The 23,866-nt window shown below is 51.9% G+C and overlaps 1 protein-coding gene across 1 annotated transcript; it reads left to right on the top strand.

Annotated features, from left to right (window-relative positions):
* Positions 1–4,396: 4,396 nt before the first annotated feature.
* On the top strand, positions 4,397–23,567 carry EPHB3 (EPH receptor B3). Its single transcript, XM_006869766.1, has 16 exons — positions 4,397–4,518; positions 12,713–12,777; positions 13,979–14,651; positions 16,768–16,923; positions 18,148–18,498; positions 18,628–18,752; positions 18,908–19,067; positions 19,146–19,254; positions 19,603–19,655; positions 20,927–21,049; positions 21,169–21,416; positions 21,806–22,021; positions 22,133–22,282; positions 22,371–22,564; positions 22,666–22,821; positions 22,919–23,567. The coding sequence occupies exons 1-16, from the start codon at positions 4,419–4,421 to the stop codon at positions 23,025–23,027; spliced, it is 2,988 nt and encodes a 995-aa protein (XP_006869828.1). The 5' UTR covers positions 4,397–4,418; the 3' UTR covers positions 23,028–23,567.
* The last annotated feature ends 299 nt before the right edge of the window (positions 23,568–23,866 follow it).

The raw sequence follows: 23,866 nt of genomic DNA, 5'->3' as shown, positions 1-23,866 counted from the left end.
CTTTGTGTAGCCAATAAAGCACAGGTAAACATCTTTCTGATATTCTCTGCTTTCAGCCAAGATCCATCGGACATCAGCAATGATATCCCTCATTCCACAGCCTCTTCTGAATCCAGCTTGAACCTCTGGAAGTTCTGTATCAATGTACGATTGTAGCCATTTTTATATTACCTTTAGCAAAACTTTACTAGCATATGATATCAAAGAGACTGTCCGATGATTTCCGCATTCCATTGGGTCACCTCTCTTCGGAATGGGCACAAATATGGATCTCTTCCAATCAGTCAGCCAGATAGTTGGCTTCCAAATTTCTTGGCGTACATGAGTGAGTGCCTCCTGTGCCACCTCACTTTCTTGAGAGATTTCCATTTTTATTCCATCAATTCCTGGTGCCTTGTTCTTTGCCAATTCCTTCAATTCACCTTGGACTTCCTCCCTGAGTATCATTGGCTCTTGATCATATGCTACCTCTTGAAAAGGTTGAACATTAACCATTTCTTTTTGGCACAGTGACTCTGTGTATTCCTTCCATCGTCTCTTGATGCTTTCTGCATCATTCAATGATGTGCCCAGAGAATCTTTCAATAACAAAAGTCAAGGCTTGAATTTTTTCTTCAGTTCCCCCAGCTTGAAAAATGCTGAACGTGTTCTTCCTTCTTGGTTTTCTGATTCCAGATCTTTGCACATTTTGTTATAATATTTGGCTTTATCTTCTCGAGCTGGTCTTTGAAATGTTCTGTTCAGCTCTTGGACCTCCTCATTTCTTCCATTTGCTTTAGCATCTCTACATTGGAGAGTAAGTTTCAGAGTCTCTTCTGATATCCATTTTGACCTTTCCCTTCTTTCCTGTCTTCTTAATGACTTTTTGCTTTCTTCATGTATGCTTTTACTATTAGGTATTTTAAAACTCTTCCACCCTCCATTCATTATGAGCTTCCACAATTTAGGAACCTCACCACCACATTTCCATATAAAATCTGTCTTAGGTGAGTTCTCTAGAAGAGCAAAACTAGTGAAGCGTGTGTGAGAGAGTGTGTGTGTGTGTATATAACAACAAAACAAACCCATTGCCATCAAATTGATTATAACTCATAGCAAAACTATAGGACAGAATAAAACTGTCCCATAGGGTTTCCAAGACTGTAATCTTTATAGAAGTAGATCCGCATCTTTTTCCCTTAGAGCACTTGGTGGGGCTGAACTACCAACCTTTTGATTAGCAGCCAAATGCTTAACCACTGCACCACCAGGGCTCCTTAAACACACGCACACACACATATATATGTTCGTTTTTGTTGTTGTTGTTGTTTAGTGCCACTGAGTTGGTTCCAATTTACAGTGACCTGTATAGGGTGTCCAGGGGTCTTAGTGTGGCACTGTAGAATAAACACTGCACCACTAATCACAAAGTCAGCAGTTCAAATGCAGCAGCCACTCCTTGGAAACTCTCTACAGGGTCACTATCAGTTGGAACCAACTAAACAGCAGTTAACAACAACAACATAAGAGTGTCCAAAGCTATAAATCTTTGCAGGAACCTAAAGCCTCATCAGATCCCAAAATGGAGGATAATTATGTAATATTAAGAATTATGGCTTAGCCAAGTGGACATAAAGCATTAAACATCACAGCTGCTAAGCCAAAAGGTTGCAAGTTTGAGTTCTCCCAAAGGTGCCTCAGAAGAAAAGTCTGGCAATATACTTTTCTTTAAATCTGCCATTGAAAACCCTATGGAGAGCAATTCGTTCTATTCTGACACAAATGGGGTTTCCATGAGTCCCAATTGATTCTACAGCAAGTGGTATGTAATCCTTAGGTTTCAAATGAGGTAGAATGAATATGTCTAAAGGCTGGATACAAATCCCACTTATGCTACTTATTAGCTATATGACTTCAGACAGGTCTTTCTGGATCTCAGTTTTGTTTGTGAAAACATAACTTTATACTAACAGCTGCAACTTAATAAGTGAGAGCTATTGCTTCAAGGAGGACTCCTAATGGCGCTGTGGGCTAAGCATGGGGCTGTTAACCACAGTTCACACCCACCAGCTGATCCAAGGGAGAAAGATGTGACTGTCTGTTCCTAGTTTCGGAAACCCTAAAGAACAGGTCTAACTCTGTCCTATACAGGGTTGCTATGATGTCACTTTGAAGACTAAGATGCACTTGATTCAAATCATAGGATTTTCAGTCATTGCCCATGCATGTGAAAGCTCGACAATGAATAAGGAAAACCAGAGAAGAATCGATGCATTTGATCTATGGGGTTGGTGAAGAACATTGAAAACACCATGGAATGCCAGAAGAATAAACACATCTGTTTTGGAAGTAGTATGGCCAGATTGTTTCCTGGAACGGATGATGGCAAAACTTTGTCTTTCATACTTCGGACATATTATCAGAAAGGACCAGTCCCTGGAAAAGGACATCATGCTTCATAAAGTAGAGGGTCTGTGAGAAAGAGGAAGACTCTCAAGTAGATGGACGGACTTAGCGGCAGCAACAATGAGCTCACATATAACAATTGTGAAGATGGTGCAGGACCAGGCAGTGTTGTGTTCTGTTGTGCATAGGGTCCCTATGAGTCAAAACTGACTCCCTGGCACCTAACAACAACAATGAGTTGGAATAAATTCAATAGCAGTGGGTTTGGGTTTGGTTTTGACTTCAGAGTACTTTTTGTACTTTATAAACATTTGTTTATTGAACAGTGCAGAAGCCCATTTGCCCAAATCAGTAACCTAAGCATTCTTCTTCTTGACTTCTCCATCTACCACATCAACCAACAACCACTCAGGCACAACCTTGAGGAACTCTATCTCCTAAATATACCTTAAACATCTCATTTTATTCTATCCCCATAGTTGTCACCCTAGTCGAAGCTACCATTTTCATCTTCCCCTACTCAACTACTGCTCAGCCTCCTAACATATCTCCCTGCTTTTACCCTAGCCTCCTCCCATTCACACTTCGCAGGAGGTAAAAAATAAAATTGTTTTGTTTGCATCATGAGTCTAAGCATTTTTTTTAAATCCCCTGATCTCCCACACCTACTTCTAAGCCTCCTCTCAGCCACTCAAGATATCCTAAACCTAATTCATTTTACTCCAGTGAGTCACATTAACTCTTGTCCTTAGGTCTTCATACAAAGTGTGTTTCTCTGCTTGGAACAAACCCCTTCCCCACTACTAAAACAAACATCCTTTACTTACTATTCATCTTTCATATTTCAGCTTCAGTGTCATTTCCTAAGTACCAGGACACAACCCTCCCTCTTATATGTGCTTCCACAACTCTCTGTTCTTCCTCTATAATAATACTTGTTACAATAATACTTCCTCTATAATAATGCTCCATATACTGTGATGACTTGTATAACATCTGCCTCCACCACTAAACTAGCCCCAAGATAACACAATCCATTGTTATAGTCCAGCAGTTACCAGAGTCTTTGGCAAACTGTAGGCGTTCAAAAATATTTATTGAATGAACAATTACATATATGGTTGAATGAATGAACTCATGAATGCATGAATGAATAAATGAACAAACGAGAATATCTCCCTGTTCGCCGGAAATGTCAGGGTGAGCGCTCCACATTACAGAAAAAAAGACTGCCACGTGGGGGCGTCTAGGGCAAATACGGACCACACGGGGGCGCCTTCCGCTCGTTGTATCCGGTTGGCACCTCCGACTCGGTTACTAATCTCCTAGGGCGGCAGGGGCGGGGCTTTCCCTCTGATAGACAGTAGCGCTCCGCCCAATCTAATTAATCTTTTCCTTGGCCCCGCCCACCCAGGTCTCGGAGACCCTCGGAGTGGGACTGATGGTGGCGCAGCCCGCAGAACTCTAGCCTGGCGCTTTCGAGAAGGAACCAGCTGGGCTGGTGGTCCGTGAGTAGGCGGTCCGTCGCTAGGGGCGGGGCCTCATGTGGACAGACAGGCCGGCGGTCCCACCCCTCCCGCCCAGAGAGGCCGCGCCAGCGCTGGGGACAGCAGAAGTGAGTACGTGAGCGGCGCAGCAAGATCCCGGCCCGGACCCCGGACGGCAAGCGCACCCAGAGCTCCTGACCCAAGTCCGGCCCGCAATCGACCGACGGATTACTGTGCAACCTGAACCACGACCACCTGCGCCCTCACGTCCCGGTCCGCCTCCCTGAGTGCTCCGGCACAGAGCTCCCCAGCTCTCTGGATCCTCCTGGACTGGTCCGTCCAGATTCCCGCATCCCCGAGGATCTCCAACGTTGGGATCCGAAGATAGCCTCGGCCCCGGAGCCACCCGCCTGGATCTCACCTTCCATCGTCTGGACCTCCTGGGACTGTACGAGAACCATTCCGGAACCCGCCGAACCGACCCTCCTCAGCTGCCGACAGCCCCTCCGGCGCGGCCCGGCTCGGCTCTCGGAGCCTTGCCTGGCCATGGCCGGAACCCGCCCGCCGCCTCCGGGGCTCCTGCCGCTGCTGCCTCCGCTGTTGCTGCTGCTCCTGCTTCTGCCTGCCGGCTGCCGGACGCTAGAAGGTGAGCGGCGTCGGGGGGCGCGCCAAGAGGGAACCGGGCGTGGAGGACCAGAGATGCGGGCTGAGCGCACCTCGAAAAGGCGCGCAGAACGGCGGTCAGCGGTCGCGGGCAGCTTGGCTCGGGATCAGGGTCCTCGAAAGACGTCCCCGCCTTGAGATCTTGTGGGAGGACCCTGCACTCACGGTAGAGAAGGGGGTCCTCCGCACCTCCGAGAGGCGAGGAAGTGTGGGCGATACATGAAACAAGTAGGGGGCTCCGAGACTGCTACGGAGCTATCGCGGGTGGGGGCGGCGATGGGCTCCCCAGTTTGGGGGGCGGTCACTGTTTAGGTTCCCGTTGGAGTTAACTGTGAGTGTGAATGCTTGCACCCCGCCTTGTCAGGGGATGGCTGCGGAGGTGGAGAGGCGGGGGCCGGTTATTGTTTATGGTTTACTGAGTGCTAAATACACATGAGGTGCTGTGTGCGCGGGAGTCGCATCCAGCTCTGTTCCTCCTCAGGCTCACCCCTGCCTTTCAGCAGGAAACCCCGAGTCCTCCGGTCTCCAATGAGCCCCTGAAGTTGTAGCGTTCGCCACAGGTAGCGCCGGAGCCGGGTTCCGTGCGTTACTCACTAACCAGGGGCTAAGACCGGTTTTCTTTGGGTTGTGTGAAACCTGCCAAGACTACTGAGGGGTAGCTCCAACTTCAAAAGACTACTTGGATGAACAGCCCGAGGTTGTTGGCTCTGGAGGGAGAGCTCACACACATGCCACTTGACACAAGCCTGCAGGGAACAGAGGCACGACACAGATTACAAACAATGGAATCTCACTTTGTTAACAACAACAAAAAAAATGGAGTAATTAAATGGGGGTGGCACGGGGAGGCCTCCCTTAATGTGGGCTTGATTGGGTGGGGGGGGGGGGGGGAAACTCCACAGAAATCTGGAAGAAATTGGAATATAGGCAGTATTTATTTTAGGCATCTTTCACAAACCTCGTCACTTTCCTAGTTTAGGAACAAAAAAACAAACAAACCAATTCTGTGTGACTTGGTTTGCTCATATGTTCACAATTGGTAAACTTAAAGGTTGGAAGAAAAAATGAACACAGTTCATAGAGAACGGCATCTTCTGGTGCTTTCTATTTTTCTCCAGGAAAAAAAATAGGTTCCTATGATTCTCCCCTTCCTACCTCACTCTGACCCCTTTTATCTCCGAATCCACTGGTGCTGGCAGATTGATTCACACGGTGGACAACTTGCAGATTCAGACAGACACACCGAGGTCACGCCCACACTCAAGCACACTCACGTGCATTCACCCACATGTGTGTGATAGGATCACAGGCCTGAGAAACCAGTGTGGGGTTTTGTTGTTGATTGCCTTAAGGGTGTGAGCTAAGGAACCTGTTCCCAGGCTGTGCCTGTGTCTCTGCCCTAGACAGGCAACACCAGCACACATGCACTTACACATTCACTTGGCTGTATGTCACTTGTGTGTGTCAGGGCCCTTGGGTATCAGGGGTGTTGTTAGCTGCTGGTGCTCAGAGTAGTAGTGTGAGTGTGGGGGTGTGGTTAGGTCAGGTGAGCTAAAGCTACATAAGGAGGTTCGCCCCTTCTTCTTTCCTCCTTCCAACCCTCCTTTCCATTCCTTCATATTCCTTACAACCCTTCCCAGTCCCACTATCTGCCTGACCCTAGCCAAGGCCTTCAAGCCAAAGAATTGCGGGGCTGACCAGGAGACAGAGTTGGGATAAAATATGGCAACCACTGTGGGACTGCCCCTAGGAAGTAGTAATGCCTTCCAATTTGGGCTTTTATTTTCTGGACTACCAACACCAACTCTTTGAAGTTTGTCGTACTCCCACTGTGGTTTTCAGTTTGTGTGAGGGAAAGACAGAGAAATACCCCAGGGTGCTGACAGCCCCCCAGATCCTCCGGTTCTCCCTCCCTATGAAGTGTGGGGATGGTAATAGTACCCATCTCATTGGTTATTATGAGAACTGGATCACTATTTTGTGCAAAATGCTTAGCACACAGTCATTGTTGTTCAAGGATTAGTTTAGCTATTAGTATTGTTAATATCCTAGGGTCTGCTGCCCAGGGTACCCAAGAGGTGAAACGGGGAGGATGGTGGCTCTGTAGTGTGCCCTTGTCCTGCCAAGGGAAGTTAGAAAAAGGAATGATGGGGGAGGGAGGGGCAGGACACCTGGAGGGTTGGTCTGAGGTTGGAATGAGGTAGAAGTTGTCTTTCTCTCTGTCCCCCTACAGCTCCAGGGAGAGAAAGGATGGGAGAAGACCAGGGTCATTGTGCTTCTGTTCCCTGCCTTCCCCCTGCAGTCCTCCTCCCTAGCCTTGTGCTTGAAGGGCAGATGGGTGAACTTCAAGAGCCAGAGGGCAGGGCCATGTGGGACCCTTGGCAGTAAAAATCTATCTACCCCTCATACTCTATGGGTAGGGATCTAGCCTCACCCTCACTCTAGCATTCCTTTTAGTTTTATCAAAATCTAGTTTGCCCTTGGTTGAGGGCAGCCTCTCATCTTGAGGCCATTACAGTTAAGCTGGGGTGCCCTTGTTGTACCCACTGGTTAAATGATGTCTTGCACCTGGTTTCTGCCCCTCCCAACACACTTGAGGTTCACCAAGATGCCCCCATCCAAGGATCTCTGATTTTCTGTGTAGATGGGAACTAGGGTCCTTACTTGTCTCCTGGTTAAAGAAATATGCTTCCCTTGTCCTCTGATTCCCCTCCCCACTTTCCTCCCTCCCCATAGACACAGGGAAACAGGGCCACTTTGTCACTCACTCTCCTTCTGAGTAAAGTCCCTCAGTCCCCCCCCAAGTCTTGATCTGTCTCCCTTTCAAAACCAGAATGGGTAGAGGAATGGGGTCCTGAGCAGTAATCAGACCAGGAATGAGACCTAAGGTGAAGGGAGGCTACCGGGACCTCTTATACCTGAAATAAGATCAGGAGTTCCCGCTGCAAACATTCTCTTTTAGGAAAAGAGAATCAGTCACCAAATCCTAAGCGGTGGGGGCTGGCACATCCCCTGTCCACCTAAGCCATGCCTACTGAGCTGCTGCAGCAGTGGAAACAAGCCCTGAGGATAAGAGTAAATGTGGGAGCCCTCGCCCCAGTGACCACTAAGATGGTGGTGTTGAGGGGGGACCACGGGCCTGGGATTTTTGTGGCTTGCTCACTTAAAGTTTGAGTTGCTTCTGGCACCCCCCAACCCCACCACATCCCTTGTTTGTCATGAGCTTCAGAGCCGCCCAGGAGGGACAGCAGCAGGTATTTGAGGGAAACAGTTTGCTGGCCATTGCCTTCCCTTTAGCCAGAGCTGCTACTGCGGCCACTGCCACTGCCACAGTCGCCTTCACAGCAGTGAGCTAAAGACAAGCTGCCATGGATGGGCAAGGCCTCGCCACCCAGCCTTCCACTAATTAAACAGCATGAAGAGGCTGAATCACCAGACCTGCATAGTTTGAAAATTGTAGCTCTGCTTGTTGTGCTGAGTCAAACTGGTTTGTCGGGATTGGGCAGCTGCAGGGGGGTGGGTGTGTGTGTGTGATGAGACTGGGTACAGCTGGGCACCTGATGGGTAGGGGAGGCCCCCTGTCCCAAAGGTAGGCCCTGCCTGTCTGTCCATCCTGCTGGCTGGCAGGGCTAGGTCTGGGATGGGGGGCATGGATGAGCATTGAGGCATTTGGACTCCCTGCCCTGTGCGTCTTTCTCCCTTCTCAGGTTTATTTAATTATAAATCCCCATGATCTGAGGGGAAGAATGAAAAACAAAATGTGTTCTCTGTTCTGAGATGTTCCCCTCCCCTCCTTCTCAGACATGGGGAGGGGGGGGAGGGGGGACCCTGGGTGAGGGCCCTGAGTGGTGGACCTGCCAGCTCCCATGAGGGTGTCTCCCTAAGACTCCTTTCTTCTCAGGCTGACCACCTTGAGTCTGCAGGTTGAAAACCATATGCGTACACATTGACACATGAAGGGAGGGTGGGGAAAGACTGGGGAACCAGATCCCTTGGGTTGCTGAGGTGCATGGGCTTTCTTCCTTCTCTCCCAGGCAGTGCCCAGGGTGTCCTCCTGCCCCTGCACACTCTGCTGGTCCAGTCCTGTAGCATGACCTTTCCTGTCACCTCAAAGCCCCCCGGTCTGGAGTTTGGGCAGGAGGCTTCTTGCTCTGCCGAGATTTATTTGGTTTTCTGGATCTCTATGACACCTTTACTAAGACAAGGGGGTGCTGTCAAGTCTGCCAGCTCCATGAAGCTGTGTGGCCCTTGGCCAGTAGCAAACTCTGGTCTGGCGCTGGGTTCCCAGTTTATATGGAGAAGTGTTGCCCAAAGTGCATGGGGCCAAATCTCTTCCTGATGCCAAATCCCTACCCCCTTCCCAAGGGCTCATGGACCCAGAAGATAGTGCCATTGTGCTGGTAGGGAAGTCTTAGGTAGGGACTATATGTACCTGGGAGGCTGCACCCAGCCACACCCAGAATCATCTTCAAGTCCCAGCTTCTGCCTGAGCCAGGGCAGCAGAAAGGTGGTCTGGGGTTTACTCATCACTGAATACCCTTCCCTGAACCCCAACACCTCCACCTTGGCTTTCTTCAAGAGTGACTCTCGTTGCCCTACCTAAGTACGAAGAACCTTGCCTTCTCCCAAGTCTTCCTGTGCCTCAATTAAACATTCATCCCATAAAGAGAACACAGTTGCTGTGTGTGTGTGTTGCATGTGTATGGAAGGTGAACTCTTGAGGCTTTCCACAAACTGTAGCTATTGATACTTATACTGTGTCTGCATGTTCCTGGGGAGGTTGTGGCATGTCACAGTGCAACTGGGCAGCTGACTAGTTGGTGTGTGACTGTAAGAACAAGTCACTGAGTCTCCATGGAGAAAATGATGCTCATGTTTGTACTTGACTACACTCAAGACTGTGACTTGTAGCTGGCAGTGGAATGCACGATTGCGTGTATAAGGAGAAGGTAATGTCAAGTGTATTTGCCCTCTGTGTATGCATTTGTCTCGGGCCAGCTGCACATACATATTAAAGGAAGACTGTAAGAGTGAGCCTTTGCCTAAGGTGAGCCAAATCTGCGTGTATGAAAGATTCACTGCATATGAATGAATGTCTAAGGAAGACTAATCTGTTTGTACCATGAGCATCCCTGTGTATGAAGCCAATGTGTGTTTGTGGGTGGCTGTGGCTTTGTGTGTTTTTGTTCACCATATGTGTTGACTTGTCGATTTGCCCCAGTGGTGGGGAAGGAGCCCAGTCACTGAGAACAGGGTGCTGTATGTGGATCTGGGTGTCAGTACACACAGGCGAGAGGCACCCAGCTGCTGCCACGTGGCTCTTCTCTGTGGCCCTATGGAAACCTGAAAAAGGGGTGTTGCTTGTGAACTTGTGAACGCTGGAACCTGCGCCCCAGAAACACCCAGCCCTGGCGCCCACTTCTCTGCTAGCTTTCGGAAGCTGTTGGGGTTCCTGACTGACAGAGCCCTCTGTCTGGAGGGTGGTCTGCCTTCTCTCCAGTCTCCCTGTAATAGCCATATGGTGGGGCCATGGGTTGGGGGTGCTGTTGGCAATTGGAGGAGTTTGGAGATGGCTCACTCATTCCTCTTTTGTCCCTGTGCTCTGCCCCTCCAATCCTCTGCCCCAGCATGTGTATGCACACACACTTGCCACGTACAGAGCAGAGAGAATTGGGCTCTGTTGAGACCGTTTCTGTGACCCCCTCCCCCAGCCCACGTCCATCCCTGCCCAGGCAAGAGGCCTGAGGCTCCTGGCTAGAGGTGGTATCCAGGGATCTGAGTGATCCTCGCCTTTTCTCCTTTCGTGCTTGGGCTGGCAAAGGGGAGCAGACCCCTCCACTCCCCCTAGAGAAGTGGGGAAACCGAGAGCGAGCCTCCCTCCCCACCAGGGTGACCGGAGCCCTTCCTCAGGCACACATGACTCGAAATCCAAGTCCTCTCCTCATTAATGGGAAAAATGTGCCGAGATTGAGCGATGGCCAAGACTGAGCGATGGCCAAGCCGATCCCCTCCCTCTCTCACTCCCCAGAAATTAAACAGAAATGAAGAGCCTCCCTCCTTCCAGCCCGTCCGCCTCCCCACCCCTCTCCCTCCTCCGAGCGCTGGGCTTGTTTTAAACTGTGGAGGAATCTGGCTGGAGGGGGGAGGGGGCTGAATATTTGGGTTTAAACAGTTCCAGATGGGTTTGGCACAGGCTGAGCAGAAGGAAGTGAGGGAACGGGAGGAGGGAGGCGCTGCGCGCGGAGCGGTGGGAGCCTTTGCCTGCTCTGCTCAGGCGGACGGGCAGCGGGCGGGCAGACGAGCAGGCAGAGCAGGCGGACTGGCGGGGGGGAAGGGGTGCGCTTGGCTCGGATGGATCCCAGGAACAAGAATACTCCGGTTTGCTGGCTGGGGAAGAGGCCACTTGGCAACCACCCTTTCTTTCTGTCTCTGTCTCCGTCTCTTTGGGTCTCCTTGTCTCTCTATCTCACTGTCTTTTGTAGTCCGCCGCCGGCCATCCTGGCTGTCTGGTCCCAGTCAGCCTGCTTGCACATCCCTCCATCACTGTGCCCGCCCACCCGTCCACCTCCCCCGCCTCCCCGAGGCCCCTGCTCCAGCCTCGCCTCTCTCCCGCCCTTCTCTGGGCCCGGTTTCTCTGTCTATCCTGGCTTCACTTCCCAATGCCCATCTGTCTTGTCTGCCACAGGTGCTGTCAGTTCATCTTGCAGCCTGGTCCTCCGGGGACCAGGCACTGCTGCTGGAAGAAGATGGGGAGCCTCGCTCCCAGCAGTGCCTGGCTGATGCCCTGCCCTCTGCTTTACATGGGAGCACTGGGCCACAGTGCCCTGTCCATAAGCTGGGCTCTACGCCTTATTCTGCGCACACACAGACTCCAGGAAACCAAAGGCTGCCGGGTTCAGGTCTTTCCGGTCTCCACCGCCAGCCTGCCCCACTCTTAGAGATCCTGCATCAGAGTTGAGGGGAGATTTGCTGGGTGCCCTGTCTCCTGGCTACAAGAAAGGGGTTGGCACTACTCTCCCTTTCCTACCCCTAGGTCAGAGCTTGGGGTCAGCATGCACTTTCAGAGAGCAGAATGGGCCAGTTAGAACCCAGAACCAGGTTGCTAGAGGAGCTTGTTGATGTTAAAAACACTCACGGACCCCTCATGAATGTGTCCTAGCAAGGGGAAATGGAACACAAGATAAGTCTGTAACAAAGCCTCTGGTTCTGTATGAACAGAGAAATGCTTCTAAACCCTGACTTAGGGAACTGGGTGAATGCTCCCTAGAGGAGGTGACAGCTTGTTTGGGACTTCAAGGATTCACACATTTCCAGACTTTCTCTGTCCATACTTTACAGAGGGGTATCTTGGAACTCAGAGTATTCTGGTTAAGGGGTGATATTTGGAGTCAGGTAGACCTGAATTTGAACCACCCTTCAACACATCACCCCAAACCTTAGAAACTTTGCTGTAGGTAATGTATTTTTATGCAAATAACACCATTATGTGGTTTGCATGCCAACATGCACTTCATTTACATGGGTGAAAATAGGGTATATGTACTTTATCTGGCCTTCAGGTTTTGTTATTTTTTGGGGGTTTTTTTGTAATGCGTATGCCACAATAGTCCCTTCTTCCAAAGATTGTAGTGAGCACTGATCTAACTCTTAAGAGGCTGGTTCTTGGTCTTGGTTCCCACACCACCTTCAAAAAGCATTCCTGCCCGGTGTCTCTTGGGAGGTTGAGTGGGAGGTGAGAGTGGAAGCTGGCTCTGGCTAACCAGCATCTCCCCCCCCCCCCCCTTTCTCAGGGCAGTGTGTGCTGGCCTTTGTGCTGGCATTGGAGTCAGGGGAGGCCAGGGCAGTGGGGTCTGGAGCACACAGCCCTTTGTTCCTGGATAAAAGCTCTGCTGGCCCCTTTGTGTGGAGATTAGCGCAGCCTGTAGGTGTGTGAACTGGCCCTGGCTCCCGCCTCATTAACCCTGGCCTAGGGTCAGCAGCAGACACCCACTCCCAGCCAAGCCAGCCTGTAACATCTCTCAGGGCTGGTGTAGGGCCTCCTCTCAGGGCTGGTGTAGGGCTGGAGGGGAAGCTGGGGGCTTCCAGGTTTGGGGAGTGCTGGTAAGAATGGGTTTCTCTTTAGCCTTCTCCCCATTCTGAACTTAGGCCCTGACCTTTTTCTTCTGTTGTTCCTCCAGAGACCCTCATGGACACAAAATGGGTGACATCTGAATTGGCATGGACATCTCATCCAGAAAGTGGGGTAAGAGTTCCCCGCCATCTCCTGAGTGTGGGTTGCCAACAAGACCATCCCCCTCACCTTCTTGTGCCAATCTCTCCTCACCTCTCCAAGACCTCTTACCCTCGGCCCATCACCCTCACCACCTTTGACACATCACGTGTCCTGTTCATCTGTCTCCTTCCTTCTTGTCTGATTGTCCTTCTCTGTGAGTGTTTTCATCTTTCACTCTTCTGCCTGCCCATACACATCTACCATCTTGGTGTTATTTTCCTCTGCTCACCTCTCGAATATCTTCTGCCTGAGCCATTTCTCGCCAGTCTTTCCTGACCATCTTCTTCCTTCCTGGGCCCCTGGAAAGACCACTGGCTCCAGTTAGAGACAAAGCTTACTGTGTAACCTTGAGTAAGTCACTTTGCTCTCTGGGCTTCCATTTCTGTAGTCCTGATAGCTCTAAAATATTCTGGTTACCTTCTTGGATTGCTTTCATGCCTGCTCTGAGCTTTAAAACACTACAGAAGGGTGGGACAGCTATTCTGCCTACATGCCTTGCTGTCACCAGGCCTGGCTATATGACCTTGGACAAGTCTCTACCTCTGTGAGTCTTAGCTTCTTACTATGTAGAATGGGAACAACCAAAGCACCTCCCCGTGAAGTTATTGTGAAGAGTAAATGTAATGGTGATAGGGATAGCCAGTAGTTATTGAACGCTTGCTCTGTCAGACATGTATGTATGTTACATATATTAAATGATTTAATTCTGTACCATTGTATTTAATTCCAATCAGCACTGTTTTACAGAGGAGGAAACCAAGGCATAAAAATAATAAATATTATAGCTAATACTCATATAATACTTGTCACATGCCCAGCCCAGTTCATTGTTATTGAGAAGTGCCTTTGCGTTGGTTCTGACCCATAACTACCTGGATAGGGTTTCCAAGGAGCACCTGGTGAGCTTGAACTGCCAACCTTGGGGTTCAAACCAACCTTGCAGTCCAGCACATTAACCCACAGCACCACTCTTTGCAGACCTCAATGTAGCTGGCAGCATTTATATCCCCATGTTACAGATGGGGAAACAGAGGTCCAGGGAGGTTAAATGACTTACACAGTAAGCAGAAAGTTGGGAGCCCATATAGTCTCACTCCAGAGTCTAGAGATGTAGTAAGCAGTTGGCTAATGTTGGAACTCACTCTGTCTTTTCCACCTGATCCATGCACAGTGGGAAGAGGTAAGTGGCTATGATGAGGCCATGAACCCCATCCGCACGTACCAGGTGTGTAATGTGAGAGAGTCCAGTCAGAACAACTGGCTGCGCACAGGGTTCATCTGGCGGCGGGACGTGCAGCGTGTCTACGTGGAGCTCAAGTTCACTGTGCGTGACTGCAATAGCATCCCTAACATCCCTGGCTCCTGTAAGGAGACCTTCAACCTCTTCTACTATGAGGCTGACAGCGACGTGGCCTCAGCCTCCACCCCTTTCTGGATGGAGAACCCCTACATGAAGGTGGACACCATTGCCCCCGATGAGAGTTTCTCACAGCTTGAAACTGGTCGCGTGAACACCAAGGTGCGCAGCTTCGGGCCGCTCTCCAAGGCCGGCTTCTACCTGGCCTTCCAGGACCAGGGTGCCTGCATGTCGCTCATATCTGTGCGCGCCTTCTACAAGAAGTGTGCGTCCACCATCGCAGGCTTTGCACTCTTCCCTGAGACCCTCACTGGAGCTGAACCCACCTCGCTGGTCATTGCCCCCGGCACCTGCGTTCCCAACGCTGTGGAGGTGTCAGTACCCCTCAAGCTCTACTGCAATGGCGATGGGGAGTGGATGGTACCTGTAGGCGCCTGCACCTGTGCCACCGGCCATGAGCCAGCTGCCAAGGAGACCCAGTGTCGCCGTGAGTGGGGACTGGCCTGGGGAAGGGTCCGCAGGGCTCCGAAGGGAAGGTGTGGGCCATAGCGCCTGCCCGCTGCCCGGTTCTAGGGTGGAAGGAAGAAATAGAAGAGTGAGTCTCAGGTGCAGAGGATATGAGGAGGGGGAAGTACTGAGATACTAAGAAATGAGACAAGATGGTAAGAGAACATGAAACATCCTTGACAGGCAGGTACCTGCTGAACCCGGTCATTGGCTCAGGCAGAGATGCCTGAGTTTTATAACTCAGAGATGCCTGCTTTGTCCCACCCCAAGCATACACTTTACCCATGAGCACTAAATGGACTTAAGGACCTGTGGTCACCTCTTGCTTGGAGTCTCATCTGCCTCTTGAGGTAGTATACATACTCCCTGAAGTTCTGGCCACTTAACACCTGTGTGACCTTTGGTGAAGTTACTTAGCTCTTTGTACTTCAGTTTCCTCAAGTGTATATTATATAGGGACAATAATGACAATGAATTTCATAGGGTGTCATGGTGAATCTGAATGGGTGCATGTAAAGTCCTTAGAATAGTGCCTGGCACAGGGCAAACAGGAACACATAAGTGATAGCCATGCATCTCAGCAACCCTGGGATGCATGGAGGACAGGGATGAAGTTGTCCATGTTTGATACATGAGGGGGTTAGCTATCTGCCTTTGGTAGTTTACCGAGACCCATAATAAGCCCTTACATAGAATTAGACTTTCCAATTATAAAACCCAATCACATAAGGCTCTCTCCTTTAAGCTTCATCGCAATCTTATAAGGTAGATTCCAGTTCTCTATTTGCCAGCATGGAAACTGAGTCTCATAGAGGTTCTGGTCTGAAGGCCACATTGATAGGCAGTGGTAGAGTTAGCTTCACCCTGATGAGAGGGTGCTGAGGGCTTCATCCTCTAAGATTCTCTTCCAGGGAGGCAGTAGCTCTGAGGCTGGGTCACCTCCACCTGGTTGTAAGGCCCAGTGTTATTGTGGAAAGGTGAATAGTGCCTTGCCTGGCCCCTCTCTACTTCTGGATGGGAACCGGCCTGTGACTTCCTCTTCCTAAGTGGAGAAAGGGAGTTGGGTGATGAGCCTGACAGGCTGAAGAGGGGCTAACACTCTGCAGGTCCCTGGCAGGAAATGCATGCTGGTTCCCATAGCAACCAGGCTGGCCTGGCCTCTGCCCCCTCCCCCACTGGTTCAAAGAGCGAGGATAGAATATCACCTTAGTGGGGGACAGGAGGTTGAACCCTAGAGAGGTTTAGGCAGGGGTAGTCCTGTGTGGGTAAGTTGACCACCCTGTGTTTTGGTTTGTCCCAGGACAGTTCTGATTTATGCCCGTTATCTTGTGTTACCTTTCATTAAATATTCCACTGTGAATAGCAAATTCTAGGCCACCGTAGATCTGGGGAATCTACAGGAGCCAGGTCCAGGTTCCCAGTGAGGATGACAGGACAAAAGATCGGGAGGATCGGGAGGATCGTGTTCAGGCTCCCAGCTCTGGGCTAGCTTTGGGGATTCTGAACTCTGGGTGACCCCAGCTTCCTGCCTGCCTCTTTCCCTCTTCTTACTTCTCTCCGAAGCCCCCACCCCTGCCCAAGGGCAGAAAGGCGCTGCCTGGCCCAGCCTGGTGGGTGGGGAGAAAGGCTGGCTGGGAAACTCTGAGGCCTCACCTCCTGGCTGTTTGGGGATTGTCCTTAAGGGTTATCAGAAATGATATTTTTTAGTGCTTCAGGGTGGGGTGGGTGTCCCCTCCCAAGTACGGGTACTGCCAGTCCGCTGGTGGTCTCTTCCCTGCCCCCTCTTCCTCCTCCTCCTCCTCTTGTCTCTTCCCTGCCTCAACAAGCCCAGGCTGTCCAGGTGATGGGGCTGACGTCTTCTTCCAGGAGGCCCCAGGGTTTGGGGGTGGGGGCACAAGGGCGGGGAGGAATCCGCTGACGTGGGGTTTCCATAGGGCAAAAGGGCTTTTTGTGGCTACAGCTGGAGTTAGGCAATCCTAGCATTGCCCCCACAATCTAGGAGGTGGAGGGGCCAGATTCTCGTGGAGGTGTGGAGGATTGGTGTCTGCAGTGCTGGGAGGGGAGGTGAACCCTGCCATCTTTTTCTCCCCCCACAGCCTGTCCCCCTGGGAGCTACAAGGCAAAGCAGGGAGAGGGGCCCTGCCTCCCCTGCCCCCCCAATAGCCGTACCACCTCACCAGCTGCCAGCATATGTACCTGCCACAATACCTTCTACCGTGCGGACTCAGATTCTCCAGACAGTGCCTGCACCAGTGAGTGAACACGCATCCTCACACCCATTTTCCTGATGGTGACACTGGGGCTCAGGGAGGTTAGATGTGGTCAGGATGGCTCAGTTAGGAGAAGTGACCATCCCTGAGCTAGAAACTGGGCTGGCCACACCATCCCTCCCACAAACATTTGATAAGCTTCTTGTTACATTGTTGTTAAGTGCCTTTGAGTTGGTTCTGACCCATAGCGGCTCTGTATAGGGTTTCTGAGAAGCCGCTGGTGAGCTTGAACTGCTGACTTTGCGGTTCAGACTGACTTTCTGTCCAGCACATTAACCCATAATGCTACCCCAGGATTCCAACTAGTCCCTAAAGAGCCCTGATGGTAGTGAGTTCATTGGCTGCTTACTGCAAGGTCAGCAGTTCAAACCCACCAACCACTGTGAAGGAGAAAGATAAGACTATCTGCTCGCATCAAGATTTAGTTTTGGAAACCCAGCAGTTCTCTGTCCTGTAGGGTCACTATGAGTAATTTGACTTAATGGCAATGGGGTCGTTTTGGATTTACCAGCCTCTAGGAGCCCTGGTATGGCGTTGTGGGCTAATGCGTCAGACAGCAAAGTCGCTTGAACTGCAAGGTCGGTGGTTCAAGCTCACCAGCTGCTCCTTGGAAGCCCTATACAGGGTCACTATGGGTCAGAATCAACTCGACAGCACTTAATGACAACAAGAAGTCAGGCATCAGAAACGAGCTGGGGCTTTCTAGCCTGATGCTCTTTCCCTTCAAAAGAACTGTTACCCTCTTGTCCTAATCTTCACCATGGAGGGACCTCACACCCCTGGGGCAGCCTAGTGTCCTACTCTCCCTGCTCTGGCCTGGGATGTGGAGGAGAAAAAGATGTAGTCATAATCCTAAAGGAGTCAACAACCTGGGGACAGGGTGGGCTTTGGGGGGCAGGGAGAAAACAGTTGTGAAAAGTGATAATGATCATATGTGGTAAGTGCTGAACTAGAGTGATGCCCCAGGAATTGTGGTCTGGGACGACAGAGGGTGGAGAAAGCTTGAATATAGGAGGCTTCCAGAGTATGGGGATGATGACATCTGAAGTTGAGCCTTGAAGGATAAATAGCCATTTGCCAGGTAACAAAGTCTCGAAAAGGTGTTCTGCTGACTACTGCAGAAGCAGCTTGGTATATACAAGGACTCTGGGCAGGATGTGGTCCAAGTTCCCCCCAGCTCACTGCCTCACTTCACCTTCCCTGCAGCGGTGCCGTCTCCCCCACGGGGAGTGATCTCCAACGTAAATGAGACCTCTCTGATCCTCGAGTGGAGTGAACCTCGGGACCTGGGTGGCCGAGACGACCTCCTGTACAATGTCATCTGCAAGAAGTGCCGGGGGGTCCCTGGGACTGGGGGATCCTCAGGCTGCTCACGCTGTGATGACAACGTGGAGTTTGTGCCTCGGCAGCTGGGCCTGACAGAGCGCCGGGTCCACATCAGCCACCTGCTGGCCCACACACGCTACACCTTCGAGGTGCAGGCAGTCAATGGTGTCTCCGGCAAGAGCCCCCTGCCTCCTCGCTATGCAGCTGTGAATATCACCACCAATCAGGCTGGTGAGGAGGGACACGGGAGGGTGGGACTCAGGGCCGGCCAAGGGACCACCAGAGGGCCTGTGGGAACTGGGGCCTCCAGAGGATGTTAGGGCCTGGGGAGCCCCTGGTAAATCCTTCCTCTTCCCCTAGCACCATCTGAAGTGCCTACGCTACACCTGCACAGCAGCTCAGGCAGCAGCCTGACCCTGTCCTGGGCACCTCCAGAGTGGCCCAACGGAGTCATCCTGGACTACGAGATGAAGTACTTTGAGAAGGTCAGTACCTCACCGGGCAGGAGGTGGCTCTGGGCTGAGCTGGGACAAGATTGCCTTCAGATGGTACAAGGCCTCAGGTGCTGAGAGGTGTGTGGGCAAAGGCTGTGTGGCCACAGAGAGCTGCTAAGGATGCCTCTTTCTTCCTGGCATTGCAGAGTGAGGGCATCGCCTCCACAGTGACCAGCCAGAAGAACTCAGTGCAGCTGGATGGGCTGAGGCCTGACGCCCGCTACGTGGTACAGGTTCGGGCCCGCACTGTGGCTGGCTATGGACAGTACAGCCACCCAGCTGAGTTTGAGACCACAAGCGAGCGAGGTACATACCCCCTTGCCTTTGTCCCTACCCCAGCCCATGCTTACCCTTCTTCTCCTCACCAGTCCTTCTCGTCTCTAGGTTCTGGTGCTCAACAACTCCAGGAGCAGCTCCCCCTCATCGTGGGCTCAGCCATGGCCGGGCTGGTCTTCCTGGTGGCTATCGTGGTCATTGCCATCATCTGCCTCAGGTACCCCCAGCCCTGAGACTGCTTCTGTGGCTGACTAGAGCTTCCCTTTAGTGCCCCAGAGATGAATCACCATCCCCTCAAGTGTCTCAGCCTTCCTGGTCCCAGTCTCTCCTTGCTGGGCAGGCCCTGTCCACTCCATGCCCATGTCCTCTCATCTTGTCCCTCACTGCCTCCCTCAGGGGCCAAGCCCACTGTGTCCCTTGCTCAGAGCCCCACTGACTGCTGTTGTAACCACCAGCTGTGGTTCCAGGTTGTCCCTTGTGCTCTATCTGCCCCCCTGTGAGCCCAGGACAAGGGACCTGTAGGACTTGTCTCACTCAGACTTTCCTTCTGCCCACCCTCCACTAGGAAACAGCGACACCGCACTGATTCGGAGTACACGGAGAAGCTACAGCAATACGGTGAGTTTGTCTCCTCACTCCAACCTCACAAAGCTTCTCAGGACCCCTGCAGGCCTTAGAGACACCCTATTCCCTGTCTGAGCCTTAATTCCCTGGAAGCTCACTCCTTCCAATCAGGTGCCATTCCAGGTCCCTCCTCATTCCAGGCACAGAGCCCTTCCTCACTCCAACTTCATGCCTCTCTCCAATGATTCTGAGTCCCTCCTCACTCCAGGTACTCTAAGCCCATACCTAACTCCAGGTACTCTTAACTTTATACCTAACTCTGGATACCCTGAGCCTTTCCTCACTCTAAGTTCATACCTCATTCCAGGTACTCTGAGCCCCTTCTCACCTCAGGTACTCTGAGCCTATACTTCACTCCAGATACTCTGAGTCCATACCTCACTCCAAATACTCTGGTGCTAGCTCCAGAGATAAATGAGAACATGACCCCTGCCCCCAAAAGCAGTTAGTCCTATAGGAAGGACAAGATACATATATACAGGAAACAATTAGAAAACAATTAAATGTTAAGCCGGGAGTTCCTGTTATGAAGGGCAGTAAAAGTTCAGAGAAGCAGAAGGCTTCCTGGAGGAGGTGAATTTGCACTGAGATGAGCCGAGCAGAATGAGTAGGGGTGTGGAGGAGAGCATTCCTGGCCAGAAGAGCTACTGGAAGGTGGTGGGTGGGGTGGGGAGAGTTCCTAGCCGTGGGGGCAGTGAGAAGACTGGTTTGACAGCTGCTGAGGCAAGTCTTGGGTAGTTGTGGCCAGTCCTTGGAGGGTCGTGAAAGGCAAGCAGAGGAGTTTGGACTTGAATCCTCCATAGGTAATAGGAAAGGCTTTCAAGCTGGGGAGTAATACAATGAAAGTATTGTCTTAGGACATGAGTGGTATGCAGGATAGATTGGTGGGAAAAGCGTCCAGAGACAGGCAGCCCAGCTGGAAGTCTATTGCAGTAGTCTGAGTGCGGAAGGCCTGGACAAGGTCAAGGGTAGTGGGAATGAGGGGAGAGATGCATCCGAGAGAGGCTTGATGTGATGAGAGATGAGGGAGAAGGAAGAGTAAGAGCAGAATCCTACGTTTCTAGCATTTGTCATTACTAGGCATTCTCATGTTGGGGACCGAGTAGCGCTTTAGCGGAAGGGAACACCGGGTCTGCTTGCAGGCTGAATGTGCTCCCATGTTGGTGAATGGGGGTGCCCCAGAGCTTGAGTGTGAGTGAGGCTTGAAGAATCCCCTGACAATTTCTGATCTGAAGATATGTTCCCCTCTCATACCCTGCCTTCAGTTGCTCCTGGAATGAAGGTTTATATTGACCCTTTTACCTATGAGGACCCTAACGAGGCTGTGCGGGAGTTTGCCAAAGAGATCGACGTGTCATGTGTCAAGATAGAAGAGGTGATTGGAGCTGGTAAGTCCCCTGGGACATAGTGGGGGTGAGAGGCTAGGGGCTCTCCAGGAGAGGGCTGAGTGAGGCAAGCTGGATACAGGGGTGATATCTAGAAATAACGTATGCCTTATGCCCTATAGGGGAGTTTGGGGAAGTGTGCCGGGGTCGACTGAAACAGCCCGGCCGTCGGGAGGTGTTTGTGGCTATCAAGACACTGAAGGTGGGCTACACTGAAAGACAGCGGCGGGACTTCCTGAGTGAAGCCTCCATCATGGGTCAGTTTGACCACCCCAACATCATCCGACTGGAGGGCGTGGTCACCAAAAGTCGGCCAGTGATGATCCTCACTGAGTTCATGGAGAACTGTGCTCTGGACTCCTTCCTTCGGGTAAGAACCAGCCCGACCACTTCCCCTCTCCCAGAGAGCAGGGCTGGGTCAGCCACCATCCCACAAGGTAGATCCAGCCCAATACTTATGAGGTAGCATGGTACCACCAGAGTCACATTGTGATTCTGCCCCTTATTGCCTGTGTGACCTCAGGAAAGTTACTTAACCTCTCTGAATTTCAGCTGTCTTGATATAAAATGAGAGTAGTAAGAGCTGTTGGATTCTTGAGAATGAATTGAGATGTTGTCTGGAACCAAGTACTCTCAGCATATTCTGAAGTTAGAGGCATGGTCTTTGTCCTCTGTCTCTGAGGAGAGAGTGGGCAGGCCAAGGCAGGCCCTGGACCGTGAGGGAGGGGATGGATCGATGAGCCTGCTTGTTGCCTGCAGCTCAACGATGGGCAGTTCACAGTCATCCAGCTGGTGGGCATGTTGAGGGGCATTGCTGCTGGCATGAAGTACCTATCGGAGATGAACTACGTGCACCGAGACCTGGCTGCCCGCAACATCCTCGTCAACAGCAACCTAGTCTGCAAAGTCTCCGACTTCGGACTCTCCCGCTTTCTGGAGGATGATCCCTCCGATCCCACCTACACCAGTTCCCTGGTACCAGAAGTAGCCGGGAGGGAAACAGGGGGTGGGGCTAACCAGGCAGGGGCTGGGGGCTGGGGGCCAGCCCTGAGTCACAGGGTGAAGGGAGTATGCCCCCCACACCAGGGCGGGAAGATCCCCATTCGATGGACCGCCCCAGAGGCCATAGCCTATCGGAAGTTCACTTCTGCTAGTGATGTGTGGAGCTACGGAATCGTCATGTGGGAAGTCATGAGCTACGGGGAGAGACCCTACTGGGACATGAGCAACCAGGATGTGAGTGGGGCCCAGCCAGAGCGGTTGGTAGGTGGGAGCTGACTGGGAGCCGAGTGGTGGCTCACTCTGGCTCCCTGCCCTGGGCCAGGTGATTAATGCCGTGGAACAGGATTACCGGTTGCCCCCACCCATGGACTGCCCCACAGCACTGCACCAGCTCATGCTAGACTGTTGGGTGCGGGACCGGAACCTCAGGCCCAAGTTCTCCCAAATTGTCAACACCCTGGACAAGCTCATCCGCAACGCTGCCAGCCTCAAGGTCATCGCCAGTGCCCAGTCTGGGTTGGTAACTCTGCCTTTCTTCTCTCCTTGCTTTAAAGCCAGCAGCCCTGCCCCACTTCCCCTGCCCTCAGTCCTCACCAAGCCCCTCTTTCTCCCCACAGCATGACACAGCCCCTCCTAGACCGCACTGTCCCAGATTATACGACCTTTACAACCGTTGGTGACTGGCTGGATGCCATCAAGATGGGGCGGTACAAAGAGAGCTTCATCAGCGCAGGGTTTGCGTCCTTTGACCTAGTGGCCCAGATGACCGCAGAGTGAGTGTGCCTGGGGACAGGGAATGGGCTAGAACCTGGGGTCAGAGGAGTGGGGCATAAGAAGAGAGTCCAACTCTGCCCTTGGTCCATCCTGCAGAGACCTGCTTCGGATCGGAGTCACCTTGGCAGGCCACCAGAAGAAGATCCTCAGCAGCATACAGGACATGCGGGTGCAGATGAACCAGACGCTGCCTGTGCAGGTCTGACACCTGATTCCCACCGGTGGCTGCCCCTCAAGGACTACAAAGAGATCTGACCAGCCAGCTGGACTTTTAGACGTCTGGCTTCAGACTGTGGCCAGAAGAAGGAAGTTTGGGGAGCGCCAGGCCTGTGCTCCCTCCCCAGGAAATATGCCCCAAACCTCTTCATATTGAAGAAGGATTAGGAGAGGGATTATGGTCCCCTCCCCAGACTTACTGGGGCTCAGGTCTTTCTGCTCTCCAGTGGGTGCTTCCCACAACCTCAGACTTGGCTACACCTCAGTACTGGAGGTCCTGGCAGGATCAGTGGGGTTCCACAGGGCCCAGCCCTGGCAGGGGTCTGGCCCCCCCAGGTAGGCAGAAAGCAGTCCCTCCCTCAGGAACTGGAGGAGGGGACTCCAGGAATGGGGAAATGTGACACCCTACCCCAAAGCCAGCTGGCACCTCCAGTTTGCACAGGGACCGTTGTTCTGGGAGCTGAGGGGTCTGCCCCCACCCCTGTCCTTGGTGCTGTTATAAAAGGGCAGGCAGGGGCAGACTGAAAAGGAGCCAGAGATCGGATGTATGAGTGTGTGTGTGTAAGTGTGCACGTGTGCACGCACTGGTCTGCACAGGGAGTGTGTAAAAGCTGGGCCCTATGCCTTGCCCTAGGGCAGCTGGGCCGTCAGTGGAATAAAGGCAATAAGATGAGTGTCGGACCCCTTCTCATTCTTCCTACCAAGGCAGGATTTCCTGATGTCTAGGGTTCACAACCTTGGGTCCTCAGCTCTTCAGAACTTGGTGGAATCATTGGGCGACTGAATTCAGGCCTATCCAGACTCAACTTAACTTTTGTGCTTTGGCCT

This window comes from Chrysochloris asiatica, unplaced genomic scaffold, assembly GCF_000296735.1.
Source record: "Chrysochloris asiatica unplaced genomic scaffold, ChrAsi1.0 scaffold00135, whole genome shotgun sequence".
Classification (NCBI taxonomy): Eukaryota; Metazoa; Chordata; class Mammalia; order Afrosoricida; family Chrysochloridae; genus Chrysochloris; species Chrysochloris asiatica.
The sequence above is the reverse complement of the archived record's forward strand: the minus strand, read 5'-3'. Positions and strand labels throughout refer to the sequence as shown.

Bases quoted from the DNA above. Each gene is read 5' to 3' on its own strand.
- EPHB3 (XM_006869766.1), top strand. From the start codon at position 4,419: ATGGCCGGAACCCGCCCGCCGCCTCCGGGGCTCCTGCCGCTGCTGCCT. The intron at 19,255-19,602 runs GTACCCCCAGCC...ACCCTCCACTAG, and splicing joins ATTGCCATCATCTGCCTCAG to GAAACAGCGACACCGCACTG. The intron at 22,822-22,918 runs GTGAGTGTGCCT...TCCATCCTGCAG, and splicing joins GTGGCCCAGATGACCGCAGA to AGACCTGCTTCGGATCGGAG.